Here is a 14,802-nt window from a genome sequence, read left to right on the forward strand (position 1 = left end):
TACAGATTATTGCTCATTCTCCATCTAAAGTGTATCCATTTTGCCTCATTAATCCTTGACTATTTTTTGCTATAAATTTTGCATAATGTTCACATTTTTAACTTATGAGTATTTGTATCACTGCAGCTTTTGCCATGTTGTTAAGCTTGGAGGTAAGATGATCTTCCTTACCCGATGTAACGGATGTTATTACAGTCCACTGTTACTGTGATTATTTTGTTAATGTTTGTGGGTGACACAGTGGTCATGCTGCTGTTGCTGCTTTGCAATAAGGAGACTGGGATTTGCATCCAGGGTGTTCCCCGCATGGAGTTTGCATGTTCTCCCTCCGTATGTGTGGGCTTCCTCATGATGCTTACTCCTCGGTTCAGGTGAATGAGTGTTGCTATATTGGCCCCAGTGTGTTTCAGTATGTGATGGACTGGTGCTGTGTCCAGGTATTGTTCCTGCCTTGTACCCGATGATTGCTGGGATGGGCTCCAGCGGCCCCACAACACTGTCCTGGTAGGTGTGAGTGTGTACAGATAGCTAGGCTAACTGTGTTGAATGAGTGAGAAAACCTCTTGAAGATCTTTTCCCAGTGTGATATGTGACCCTGAGAATGAATCCTGTTGGTGAGTGGATGTTCAAAATCTCAATGGGACAGAGACACACACACACAGAGAGAGAGAGAGAGAGAGAGAGAGAGAGAGAGAGAGAGAGAGAGAGAGAGAGAGAGAGAGAGAGAGAGAGAGAGAGAGAGAGAGAGAGAGAGAGAGAGAGAGAGAGAGAGAGAGAGAGAGAGAGAGAGAGAGAGAGAGAGAGAGAGAGAGAGAGAGAGAGAGAGAGAGAGAGAGAGAGAGAGAGAGAGAGAGGCACACACACACACACACAGAGAGAGAGACAGAGACACAGAGAGCGAGTGCTGGATAACTCATCCATGCGAGTCTGTTAATGAGGGGAAGACGACACACAGTGAAGAGCCGTATGTACTTCAAATCAAGCCAGAGGAGTGAATATCTGCCATGGCATCCTCTCAATCTCTAAGATTTAGATTTTATTTTTTTTCTAGAATTTTCTTGAAGATTCCGGTTGATTTTGCAATTTCTCTCATCACGCTAAGAATCACAGTTCGCTTGCAGGAGCGATATACTTGCGCTAATCTGAGACGGAGGCTGCGGGCCGAGGGGAGGGGGAAGTGTGATGTCAGGAGTGAGGAGCCAGCCGGGACCCTCCTTGCTGTCCTGTTTCACTTCTACGCGGGTGGAGCCGAGGGGGATGGCTAGTTGGGAATATAATGAAGTGGTGAACTGCCAAGAGGCACCCGCTCTGAAGATTTCTTCAGATATCATTACTGCCTTAGGAATTACTGATCAGACAAATTATAAAATCTATTTATTTAATTAAGGACAATTAAAAGATGAGAAAAACAACTTTACCTCTGCAGAGGCATTTGAATCCTCAGAATCAGATGGAAGTTCAAGAGCTGCTGAACGAGTTTGTCCTTGTCACACAACATCCAGGCTTTTGTAGAGCAGCCGGCTATAAGCAAATATTCACTTGCTGCATTTACGGAGGCCTGCAGTTCTTCTTCAGTCTGGGCTTCGTTTATCTGTAATAAAATTGTGCAAGGAAAAAACCTGAACAGCTGGCATCTCATCATCTTTCTTACTGTAGGAGTTTTGCACAGCATTGTCTTATCTCCATCCCAAAAAAATTAGCAACATATAAAAAGAAATTGGTTTGCCATTAATGTGCAGTCAAATTGGAATTGTTAAATTGATGTATTCTTGCAAATCATAACCTATTTTATGCAAATAAAAGTATAGTCACTCATCAGTAAATACAAATACATTCCTACTGTACATTCAATGCAACGTTTACTCTAACCAAAAGCACAGTCCAAAAGCCCTGGTATTATTGACATCATTCCATAGTAGAAGCTCACTAGATGGACTAGTGTCCTGTTCAGGGTCGGTTCCTGCCTTCTATCGAATGTTGCTGGGATAGGCTCAGCCTATGTCCCTGAATTGGATTAGCAGGTACCACTTTAGATGCACTTTTGCAGTAGCTATTACTCATTTATGTAACCAAACCTTAATAAAGGGTACTTTGGGTCTTCCCCCATAAAACAGCAGTATATTGGTTATTCATCTCTATGCAATGTGGCATAAGACCACCCCTTGATATCCTAGTAAAATTATTAAAAAGGCCTTATATTGAAGGATGCAATGTCAAAAGAAAGGTGTCTTACTGAAGACATCTCTGACCATTCCAAAGTTAGTAGGTCAACTTGCGGACATGAATAACCACTTGGCTGATGGTTTATACACTCACTGGCCACTTTATTAGGTACACCTGTTCAACTGCTTGTTAATGCAAATATCTACTCAGCCAACCACATGGAAGCAACTCAATGCATTTCGGCCTGTAGACATTGTCAAGACGACCTGCTGAAGTTCAAACCGAGCATCAGAATGAGAATGGTGATTGAAGCGGTGTCATGGTTATTGGTGCCAGACAGGCTTCTCTGAGTATTTCAGAAAATGTGGACCTACTGGCATTTTCACACACCACCATCCCTAGGGTTTACAGAGTATGGTCTGAAAATGGGAAAATATCCAGCGAGCGTTAGAGCGAAAATGCCTTGTTGATGCCAGAGGAGAATGGCCAAACTGTAACTCAAATAAGCACTCGTTACAACCGAGGTATGCAGAAGAGCACCTCTGAACAACACGTCGAGTTGATGGGCTACAGCAGCAGGAGACCACACCGGGTAACACTCCTGCCAGCTAAGAACAGGCGACTGAGGCTATAATTCACACGGGCTCACCAAAATTGGACAATAGAAGATTGGGAAAAACGTCACCTGGTCTGATGAGTCTCGATTTCTGTTGAGAAATCAGGATGGTTGGGTCAGAAATTGGCATCAGCAACATGAAAGCATGGGACCATCCCTTAGTACTAAGCATTGTTTAAATGCCACAGCCTACCCGAGTATTGTTGCTGATCATGTCCATCCCTTTATGACCACAGTGTGCCAATCTTCTGATGGTTCCTTCCAGCAGGATAATGCATCATGTCACAAAGCTCAAATCATCTCAAATTGGTTTCTTGAACATGATGGTGAGTTCACTGGACTCAAATGGCCTTCACGCTCACCAGATCTCAATCTAACAGCACACCATTGGGGTGAGGTGGAACAAAAGATTCACATCATGGATGTGCGGCTGAGAAATCTGCAGCAACTGAGTGCTGCCATCACGTCAATATGGACCAAAATCCCTGAGGAATGTTTCCAGCACCCTGTTGAATATGCACCTCCAAGAATAACGGCAGTTCTGAAGGCAAAAGGGGGTCCAGCCTGGTACTAGCAAGTGTACCTAAAACTGGCCGGTGAGTGTGAAGTATTACTAACACCAGAAGTCGTCGTCGTCAAGGCCGTTACTTTAAAGTAAATGATTAATATGTGCATTTTTGCATTACCTACACTAAAATGTTACCAAGTAGTACACTAGGAAGAACAAAGAAAAGAAAATCTTAAAAAGGAGAAGTGCAGGAGTGCATTAACCTCAGAGGCGCCAAGGCCGGGGGGATTGAGACTAATGCATTTCAAAGCTCTCATCAAGATTTCTATTGTGGCTCATGCAAATGGCAATGATGAACAGAGCAGAAGTAAAATGAGCCATGTAGTAAATGTGCCCCCTAGTGGAATGATGTTGCAGCACAGCAATCAGCTTTAAAAATCAGTTTTTTTAGGAATCCTTAACTTTTTACATACGTTCAGCCATCCCAGTTGTAGTGGCATTTCACACTCTACAATTTAAAAAGTTTGGTAGTTGCTGAAAAGGTTCCAAGTTGCCATTAGCAGGTCAGCGAAAGCTTCAACAGCTAGAAATATCAGAAAAGTGCATTTATTTTAATGAATTCAAAGAACTTGCCTGCTCTTTGACGTTGTTCCAGTGCCATGAAACTCAATAGAAATTTCAAGGTTATCTAAGAGTTGTTAATGCTCTTGTCGAAGCCAGGGGTCACCAAGTCCAGTCCTAAAGGACCACCGTGGTTGCAGGTTTTCATTCTAACCCTTTTCTGAATGATTGACCTGTTTTTGCTGCTAATTAGCTTCTTTTGAACTAATTTTAATTGATTTGCTCTTGAAGACCCCTTAATTATTTCTTTTTCCTTAATTAGCTACCAAACAATAATGAGATACAAAATGAGCCAAAACAACTGGTGTCCATCATACAATATCTGAAAATAAAGAAAGATGAAGGTCTCAGGAATGTCGATCTGCTCAGGTCCCCAGTGCTCTTAGAAAAGAGAAAAATCAACAATTTCGTAAATGTCTGTGTTAACCAATCAGCCATCACGCTGCTTATAAAATGAATCACTACCTATTGACTGAGGAGTGGCATTTCCACTCTAACCATATAATAAGGATGAAAAATAAAAGGTTACTTACTTTCTTAATCTTTAATGATATGCAGTCTTCAGACAAGTCCTCCAGAGAAGGCTCAGCTTTTTCTGATCCATAGACAATGCAATCAAATAAAAGTCTGGAAAAGAAACCAGGTAAAGGGCCGCCATGTACAAGGGAGAGGGCAATTATCCTTCCAGCATCATAGTATAAATTTTCATGTAAAGCTGAGGGGGGAAAAAAAAAAATAAAAATACAGGTAAAATTCCTTTACAACGAAGTATTTTTTATGGTCCTGACAGTTTCCCCATATGACATGAGTCTATAGAAATCTCGTTACTACAAAATACATTCATCAGGTACTTTCATTGCAACGAAGTGCCCAAAAGACATTGAAATGCCTGAATGAATCATCCACAGAGCAGTCGTTCTGTGGTCGCAGCTCAGTTGTTCACAACAATCCCCCAAACAGGAACATACTTTTTTATTGCCGTTTTGTTTTCGGTGGTTTTCAGGGATACCTTTTGCTTATTGCTCGACATTTGAAAAACATCCATTGGAATTTAACTCATTGTCACCCTCTTATAGAAAAGGCAGGCACAAAAAAATAACAGTTCATATTAGAAAAGACAAAAAAAAAAAACAACTTTAAAATTTTTGTGGCTCTCGATTGCAGCAAAAAGAATTGAATGAAGTGAATTTGGAACTTCGCCATCAACACTGTCAACTTTCTTGAAAGACCGATCAAAACACAAACCTCGGGTTGCAATCATCGAAAAATCAGTTTTTACAGTATGTGGTTCAGTGATTCAAGAAACATTCCTATTAATGTGGCACTCATTCAAGAAAATGTGAGGTTTCTAAACTCCCTTGGGACCTCCCCCTACTGGACAACATGCCAAAGAGCGATCACCGCGTCTGTGGAAGACTGACTATCCTTTACCGGGGCAACAGTTGACTCACAGCTCTACAGCGGCTCACCCACAAAGCAAACAGAAAAGATCTCGATGGGTGATGCAAGGTACATTGTAAATGCAGGGCACAGTATTATTTGGCCACTAACCTGCCTGACTGCTGTGTCTGTGTGTAGGAGAGTGGCAGATCCCGCTACAATAAATAACCGTGCTGTTCCTGTTTTAAGCTGAATAAAGCTGGTTTTGCTAAAGTACCGAGACTCAGCCTTGCGTTTTAAGACAGGGACTTATAGCGCGCCCACGATCTTTTAGGATTTACTTCTGTGGCGCTTCACTGCAGCACTATGAGCCTGCTGTTGCCCTGCTCCGGCAACGGGCAAACAATCTTCCACAGATGCGGCAATCGCGCTTCGGGACGCATTTCAGTGTGTCATTCCCATTGAGTAGGTTTGGGGAATGAGGGATCCCAAAACAGTTCAGAAACCTCACAATATGTAGAAAAGGATGATTCAGCTTCTGATTGATAACTGTGCTGCCCACAACATGCTTCCACATTTAGATAATGTTTGAGTTGAATTCCTCCCAGTGCTTCAGCCATTGGATTTGGGAATCATTCACACCCTGAAAAAGTATTATCACAAGGAAATGCTGAGAAAAATTCTCATCAGCATTACTTGTAGACAGCAGGAGATTCAAATTAACATGAAAGAAGCTATTGAAATGATTGCAAATGCCTGGACGCAAGTTAAAGAAAGCACTATAGTAACAAATACAGAATCTCATTACTACGAAATTTCATTACAACAAAATATTTTTTTAGGTCCCTGGCAGCTCGTTGTAATGGAATATTACCTGTAATTGAAATGTAACTTTAACCCTTTAAAGGATTTCACCGCTGCATGCTGGCTTGTTGGTCTTTATTTACGTTGCTATATATAGGTGGTTCAGGCACCCAGTGGATTCAGAAGTAATTTTAAGCTTCAACATTTTCAAAATTGTTATTTTGTTTTTAACTAACCTTATTATGGTAGGATGCGTGGCCACAAACCCTGCTAACCCCCCTGGTGTTAAGACACAAAAGACTGCAATCCAAAGTTTAAGAAAGAAGAAAGAAAAATCAAACACCAAAGCACACTCCTAAACCTGGTCCCTCTTTATGTATCTCTTAAAGCTTATGTGATAATCACCATCATCACTTTCATTCTGCTCATGACGAGGGTAATGGTGTCAAAACCGTAACCGATCTTAATGGGGCACCCAATCCCCAAAAATTTCTTTCAGCCCTTCCTAGGGTATTCCACGTAGTTCCTGTCCCATCAAAAGATATAATCCAAAGGTATGCCAGGTTTGCCCTTCGGTATTCTGTAAGTGGAGGATGCTTTGAAGACCCCCTAACTGCATGTGTGACCTTGATCTGGGAGAAAGAAAAAAAAAAAAACAGCTGTTCTGCTGCATGGTCCGGCAACACAGCGGAGCTCCCCAAGCTTTATTTAACCGGATGCCTCTTTATCGACACAATTAAGTGTTGCTGTAGAATTGATCTGCACATGGGCCACAGTCGAAAGAAACAGCGCGTCTTAAAATAGCAAAATGCAACCTCACATTCAGTTCAGTTTCTAAATAAAGACCATTAACAAGGTATTTCTGTCTCATGTCCCCACCAGCACATTGTTCCTTTTTGAAAGGAGCCATTGCTGTCAAACTTTGTTCAAAGCACAGATTCGTTTTTCTTTTTTGGGGTCTGCTTACAATCCTTTCAGTCCTTGTTTTAAAAGTTTTTTATTATAGCTATTAAAATATAAACCTCCCACAATCTAAAGACATGCAGGTTAGGTGCATTGGCGATCCTAAATTGTCCCTAATGCGTGTCTGTGTCCTGCGGTGGGCTGGCGCCCTGTCCAGGATTTGTTCCTGCCTTGCACCCTGTGTTGGCTGGGATTGGCTCCAGCAGACCCCCCGTGACCCTGTGTTAGGATATAGCGGGTTGGACAATGACAAACTTTTTTCTTGAGCTTCAAAGAAAATTTACAAACTTAAAATGATTGTTACATATAAAATGAGTGATGAACAGAAACAAACATGACATAAGCAGAAAACAAAGCAAGAAACGACACTCACCTTGAGAGTCAAGGGCCAGATTCTTGCCAAGGGATGATCCTTGAAATAATAAGGAATGTTCAAGATCACGCATGAGTAAGCATAGAAATTCACGGCAGTTGCTGTTTGAATTATTAAACAGACAGTTTGCATCTGTAAATTTTACTTCAATTTGGGCGTAAGGATTAAATGTTTTATGCCTTAATGTGCACAGGGCTCCATCAAGTACACTCCTTCTGTCAACAGAGAAAAGTGTAGTTGCACTTTTGTCTATTTGCTGATCGAGTTCCTTCAAAACTTCTGCAGCTGACCTTGGAAACTGCAGCTGTCTGAAACAAAATTCAAATATATTTATCATTGGAGCATCAATTAAAAAAAAATTTTTTTTTTTTTAAACTTTCAAATGCAAACTTTGAAGTCATCTTCGACTACCTCCACACTACTACAGTTTTGTTTAAAAATGCAGACATAAGTCTCCGTTTACACCTATTGCCCACACTACCCGGGTGTTAACACCCAAAAAAATAGACTTCTGAAAACTCCATCCTCGAGCCGTAGAATTCCGAAAATGTCGGCTCAGCATTGAAGTATAAATGGGTGAAAACAGAGTTTTGAAAACCCAAGAATCTACTCCTGTTCCGACTGGTTCATGCTTATTACGTGGCCAATAAATAATTGGATCCTGCTTTGCTTGCATTATACTCGTGCGTTACTCTCTTAACAATTCCTTCTCATTGTCAGTCTAAAATTTTTTTTTGTTTTGCATTTCGTAATCACTGCTCTCCATGTCAAAATATAAGCTGCAAATGAATGTCTAAAGTGGGGGACACTTCCTCTAGTGTAAGTGAACGGATACGTTATGGAATTTTCAGTCGTTTGTTGGGGGAGGAGAAACTTTCGTAAACGACGTGAAAATGCTAGTGTGGATAAAGCTTATAAATGAAAACATAGTAGTGTGTAGGGAATCCATTTACCTTGGATTCCCAGACATTTTTCATTCCCGAGAATGAAACTGCTGGAATTCCCGGGTGAACGGGAATGGCCAAGCGTGCATATATAGCGTGTAAAAATCGATCAAGACATAACAGTTATAGTTAAAAAATAATTAAGTGGCACGGTTTTTTGGCCCACGGTGTAGTGTGTTGCTCATTAATTCATTCAACAACAGACCAGCAGCAGTCAGTATCCCGGCTCACACTAAGACTGAGCACAGTGGACTGGGAGGTGTCTGTACTCTGCAGCTCACGAATGCCGGGACAGGGCAGAGTTCATTGACATCTGTGCTGTGCTTCGAACAGCAACTTGAAATTGCAATGCGTCAGTCTGTTGCATCCGCATTATCTGTGCCAAGAAACCTTCCATCGCAGAATGATGACAAGAAACTGGATGCATCAGTAAAAGCTGAAATGGAGGCATTTCAGAGCAACGGCAAGCGCGGGCGTTGTTTAGAACAAGTGTATCAGTATCTGATGACTGTGCCGCCTACTTCAGTGGAGGTAGAGCGGCTGGCGTATACGGCTTGCCATAGGCGTACTCTGCACGAAGGTGCGCTCTCACCTGGACGACCACACGCTGGACACGTTGTGCTTTCTACGCTCTTATTACTGCAACTAACTAGATACACGTACTTATATGACAGCATGAACTGCTTGTAGTTAAGGTTAGTCTTTTATTGGTGTCAACATATTGCAGTAGTTTTATTAAAAATAAGTGTCGGTTGTTCTAAAACCGTTCACATGTGAGATGCCCGGGAATGACATGTGGGATTCCCGAATTCCCGGGAATGGATAAACCAGTCTGGAAATGGATTCCCTAGTAGTGTGGATGTGGTCTTAAATGCATAAAAGCTGAAAAAATTTTATCCGATTAAAAGAAATTATTTTCACCATTTACTTGGTTATTGTTAGTGAATTTACTGAAAGAAAATGCTTACCTGTTTAAAATACTCCTGCTAAACCTGGGTGAGAGTCTTAGGCGTTTCGGTGAGATCAACTGCTGTGGTGTAGTTGGCAAGGAATGAAGGCTGTGCCCTAAAAAAAAAAAAAAAAAAAAAAAAAAAAAGCCCAAAATTGAGTAAGGCTCAACTGAATTTAGTCCAGTTATCCTTTAAGTTATCACTTGCATGCAACTTCAGGTCGAAGCTATTTCTTCGCAAACATAGCATATGTGCATTTGCCACATGAAATTGTGTTCCAAAGTCAAGCATTTCCCATAAATAATATTTTGCCTGTTGAAGCACTTTACAATGGAGGCAATGGGCCATGAAGCACCACTGGAAAATAAGGGCTTCAAACTTGTTGAATATGATCAATGAGTTTTGATGAAAACAGGTCTTCCGTGTTTCTGATGCATGTTTTGTGACAACAAAAGGGATCTGGAAATAATCCTTCTATTGCATATTATCACCGTTTTATTTGTGGTAAGGATACATTATCTATTCGCTCGAACGAGTTCATCCATAAATATGAAAATAAATCTGAACTAAACCAAACCAACCACATGACACAAACTGTTTACTATGATTTGGTCCAATTTGAAGGAAGAGACCCCTCCGGTGGGGTGAAAGGTGAATTTTTTTTTTTTTTTTTTTTTTAAAGCAAAAAAGGACATAAGCTACTTTGCAATGTGTGTGCGATCACATGATGCAGATCAATACTCGACAACTGTCTTGGCTTGAAAAATGGACGTGTGCGGTACGTTTTAAGGCTTTTGTTTTACGGCTATACCCTAGCCAAGTTAACGCCAGTGTGGAAATGATAGTGTAGGCAAAAGAATTTGTTAATTTACAGAAATTGCTAGAGACAGCGGCACGGTGGCGCAGTGGTAGTGCTGCTGCCTCGCAATTAGGAGACCTGTCTGGGTTCGTTTCCCAGGTCCTCCTTGCGTGGAGTATGCATGGTCTCCCCGTGTCTGTGTGGGTTTCCTCCCACAGTCCAAAGACATACAGGTTAGGTGCATTGGTGATCCTAAATTGTCCCTAGTGTGTGCTTGGTGTGTGCCCTGCGGTGGGCTGGCGCCCTGCCTGGGGTTTATTTCCTGCCTTGCGCCCTATGTTGGCTGGGATTGGATCCAGCAGACCCCCCCACCCGTGACCCTGTAGGTAGGATATAGCGGGTTGGATAATGGATGGATGCTAGAGACTGAAACAGTATTTCATGAGGCAAATGCACACACACCATCTTTGTGAAGTTCTCCATCATGAGGAAAATATATGAAAATTTAAATGTTTAGAAAACCTGACCAAGTCAAGCAAACCTAAAAAGTCCATTTTAAATAGTGTTAAATTGACATTTGTTTATTTATAAAAAGATTGCGAACAGCATGATGTACTGTTGCAAGATGAAATTAAAATTGACATAATTTGATAATGCAAAAGTTTGCTCACTAAAAGCGAATTACCCAAACAGGATGCCATTTTCTGCTCCCCAGGCCATACATACATTTTTCCTAAAACCCAACAGGAGAAGCGAAGCAAATCATTAAAAACAAATATGAGAAAGTACAAAAACTCTCCTACTTAGTAGGGGCTGGAAAAGCAACCTCTACTGTTCCCCCAATCAATCAGTAAACCTGAAACATTCAAAATTATGGCACACAGGACTTCGAGATCAAAGCAGGAATGGAAAACCTAACTGATTCAATTAGGATGTTTACACGTGCTTCAATAACCAGATTAAATTCACAGAAATTGGATTTCTACAATGCCATGTAAACTCTTATTCTGATTAGAGAAAAATCAGGTTAATGTCCATTGGGAAACCTGATCAACAGAGGTAGATTTCTCGATTTGTGACCATGGTCCCTAATTGTGTGACCATGTAAACCCTTAACTGGGTTACTGAAAAGGATTTTTGTAGCCTGCACATGTCCGCTGCACTCAGTGCATGTATTTGCTTCACACACACTTTAAGCAGTCATGGGCAGAAGTGCAGATAAAGCAAATTTCCTAAGGCAAATGTTTAGGCAATCACATTACGCCTTCTCCTGTCTGAAATAAACTGTCTCAATATTTCAAAAATCGCTAAATTAATGTTGATGACCTGAACATACAGCGCTAAACTCAGCAACACATTCTTGATAGAAGTAGTGTAAAATGTTAAAAGTGTGTTATGTAATCCAATTACTTTTAAAAGTTAAGATAAACCTAACACAATAGGTAACTTATTGAAGTAAAAATAACCGTGGCATTATTATTTCAGTAGCACTGGGTGTGAGACAAGAAGAATATGTATAGGTATGACGGTCATTTGTGGAGATCAATCACAAACCAAGCAGAAAAGAGTGAAACGTGCAATAAAAACCTCTAAAGAAAGCAACAATTTGACTAAACATAATTGTCACAAGCGTTGTGCTTATATTCACATACACAGTGGCCAATGATGCCATTTAACTCTCAATTTTCGCTTAGTTAATTGACGGAGCGTTTTTCCAAAGAAGTATTCCAGAAGATTACTTGCACATGTAAACACAGATTTTTGAGAAATCAGGTTTCTGCCTCAAATCGGGTGATCCACCTTAACCTGATCAGGTTTGTGCCGGTAAACACCGCGATTGTAATCTTTGATCATGAAGCAATGGTTTGCTTATTATTCTGAGACACAGAAATAAAAGAACTGATGAGGCAACTTATCTGCACTTTTACGCTACGTCTGGAATTAGAAGAGATATGCTAGGCTACAAACGTATAGAATTAACTTTTTTAAATGTGACATATTCTTCATTTCTCATTACATCCGTTGTATAAAGTATAGTAACCTTAACATAATTGGTACTGCAAACAATTGTAAGATTTGCACTAGGCAATAACCATTGTTTCCTGCTTTTTGTCGATGTTTTAGTGCCCAGTGCCTTTGTCACCTGCTCAAGTCTTCTCTCCAGCATCACAATCCTTTGCAGAAGAAACTTGCACAAGAACCTCCAGATATGGAATTATAACTGGACTAACAATACCACTTTTATGTGAGTTACAACATGTTTAGAGGGGACCTTTCACCTTTATACCCCTAGAACAGGTCCCGTGGCTCCCCTGTCGCTGCAGGTTTTTGTTCCAAACGGCTTCTGTTTTTAATGCGGCTAACTCCTGGGCTAATTATTAAGTGATGTGTTATTTCTCAAGTTCTGTGTTTTGGGCACAATATAGAAATTAGAAAACAAAGTTTGGTATATATAGATAGAGAGAGATATAGATAGAGATAGATATAAATGCAGTTATATGGGAATAATGTATTTTTTTCTTTTTAACATTATTTTCATCTTGATTTTCATTCTACTTTTCTAGGTGTTCTAATTGTTTAATCAATCCATTATTTACTAATTAGTGGGTCTGATGCTAAAGTACTTGCAGACTTTGATTATTCTGTGTTGTTTGCCTGGGTGTCTGCTGTGCTCATTTTTAATTGTCATTAATAAGATGCAACGAAGGGGGAAAACTGCACAGAGAAAGGGCAACATAACACGAAACCAACAAAAGAGAGTTAAGCATTTAAGTCTATAGCAAAAGCAGAAATATTTCTAAATGTCTTATAAATGTAAAAAATCATGCTGCTGTGCTTTTCTGAATGTAGAATAAAAGAAAAATAATACGAGCTAATTAAATGAGATCAGTGCTATCAGGTGTTGTCACTGATTAGGAATCTGGTTGGAACAAAAACTTGCAGCGACAGGGGGTCCCCAGGACCGAGGTTAGGAAACACTGCCCTAGAGGTTTATTTTGTTCAGCACCTTTGCCAGTTGGAGTTGGTCTTCCTCTTCTTTTTTTTCCTGGTCATTTGTTTGTTAAAAAGGGACAATGACCTTTGCACTTCCTGCTTATTTATGTCTGAATTGCCTTCAATTTACTTTTGTAACTGTAATTTAACTTTCTGTAAAGCTATTTAAGCTGCAATTATCATAATGAAAATGTGATACAGGAATAAATGTTACTTCCACACAAATTTTAAAATAACATTAGTTTAAATACACCAAAATATTGTGGCGTACTCAGAAATAAAAAATCCTTTGGCTCTAAATGTTTCCTTGTTGGTTGTTAGATGTTACGATTTTGACAAGTTCAGTAATTCACTTATTGTGTTTAAAGTCTGGGTTCAAGTTTTCAAAAATATTCTGCAAAAGATCACAATTTCTCTTCAAGTGAATAATTTCATAATTAATGCGGCCCTATTGTTGGACATTTTAATTGTACAGGTGTTCTAAGCTCAGTGTGTTTATCAATTATACCTCAATATGCTTACTGATTTTTCTGCTCATTTAACTCCATTTTCTTGTTAACCATTTTTTTTTTTTTTGTTGAGAAACAAACATACGCCCCCGTTGTTTACTGCTGCCGTTTTTATGCATGACATTGCTTTTTGTATTTTGTATTTTTGAATAAGAAAAACACTGCATTTTCTTTTTTCTTACCCATCATATTTAAGCATTTGTATTAATATGGGTGAATAAATCAAATTAGAGCTCAGAGAGGCAACGGAAATAGGAGCACAAAAGACCAAGCGGATCTGCTGTATGTTGATTAGATATGTCGCTAAATTGCACAATACTCTCTCTTCATGAGACATGAATCACGAAAGGAATGATTTGATGTGGTTTTACATTTTAGGCAGTAATAAGAGAATATTTTTAAAATTCGGGTCCACAGACAGTTCAGTATTCACATTTTAATTTAGAAAACTCCTTCTCCAGGCTATTTTATAGGTAAGTGTACTATTTAAAAAAAAAAAAAAATGTATATCCATATCCACTAAAAATTCAACGTCTGTCTGTAATTTCACAACAGAACTACTTAACGGATTTAGATCAAGTTTTTATTCTATAATTTGCATGAACTTCCCTGATTATTTTGTGACTTCTCTCATCACGTTAAGTATTATAGTTTGGTTGCGGTAATGATTTATTCTCGCAAATCTGAGAGATGCTGCGGGCCAAGGAGAATGGGAGGCGGGACCCTCCTCACTCACATGCCAGCCTCCATTCAAGTCGCTCTACCTCTTGCCACGTGTTGGAGCGCACCTTGCCTCCACTTAGCTAGCGATACTTGTTTGTTCAACAGACATTATCATCTAGAGTTGGGGTGGGCAAAGTCCTTCCTGGGGGGCCGCAGTGGCTGCAGGATTTTGTTCCAACCCAGTTGCCTAATAAGAAGCAGTTATTGCTCAAGTGACACTTCAGCTTCATTTTAATTGTCTCACTCATTACGATTTTGAACCCTTATTGCCTATTTTAGTATTAAACAGCTGTATTTTGGTTTTTAATTGCTCCTTATTAGCAATAAGATGCAGATAATAAAAAGAAACCAGCAGTACTCCATTTAGTGTGTTTCCATTTACACCTGTTTGGTTTAATTAAATACTTGGAAGGAAAGTGAAGAGAAAAAAAAAAAAAAAAGTAAAGGACTAAGAA

General features: G+C 39.9%; 1 protein-coding gene across 1 annotated transcript in view; it reads right to left on the reverse strand.

The window, feature by feature from the left end:
* g2e3 (G2/M-phase specific E3 ubiquitin protein ligase) overlaps window positions 1-14,802 on the reverse strand; it is a 61,718-nt gene that overhangs the window by 16,380 nt on the left and 30,536 nt on the right. The window contains exons 10-13 of the mRNA XM_028821563.2: window positions 9,341-9,437; window positions 7,429-7,736; window positions 4,442-4,623; window positions 1,419-1,591 (exon numbers count right to left, since the gene is read on the reverse strand). Coding sequence (XP_028677396.1) covers window positions 1,419-1,591; window positions 4,442-4,623; window positions 7,429-7,736; window positions 9,341-9,437 — 760 coding nt within the window. The remainder of the gene's footprint in view (window positions 1-1,418; window positions 1,592-4,441; window positions 4,624-7,428; window positions 7,737-9,340; window positions 9,438-14,802) is intronic.

This window comes from Erpetoichthys calabaricus, chromosome 16, assembly GCF_900747795.2.
Source record: "Erpetoichthys calabaricus chromosome 16, fErpCal1.3, whole genome shotgun sequence".
NCBI lineage: Eukaryota > Metazoa > Chordata > Cladistia > Polypteriformes > Polypteridae > Erpetoichthys > Erpetoichthys calabaricus.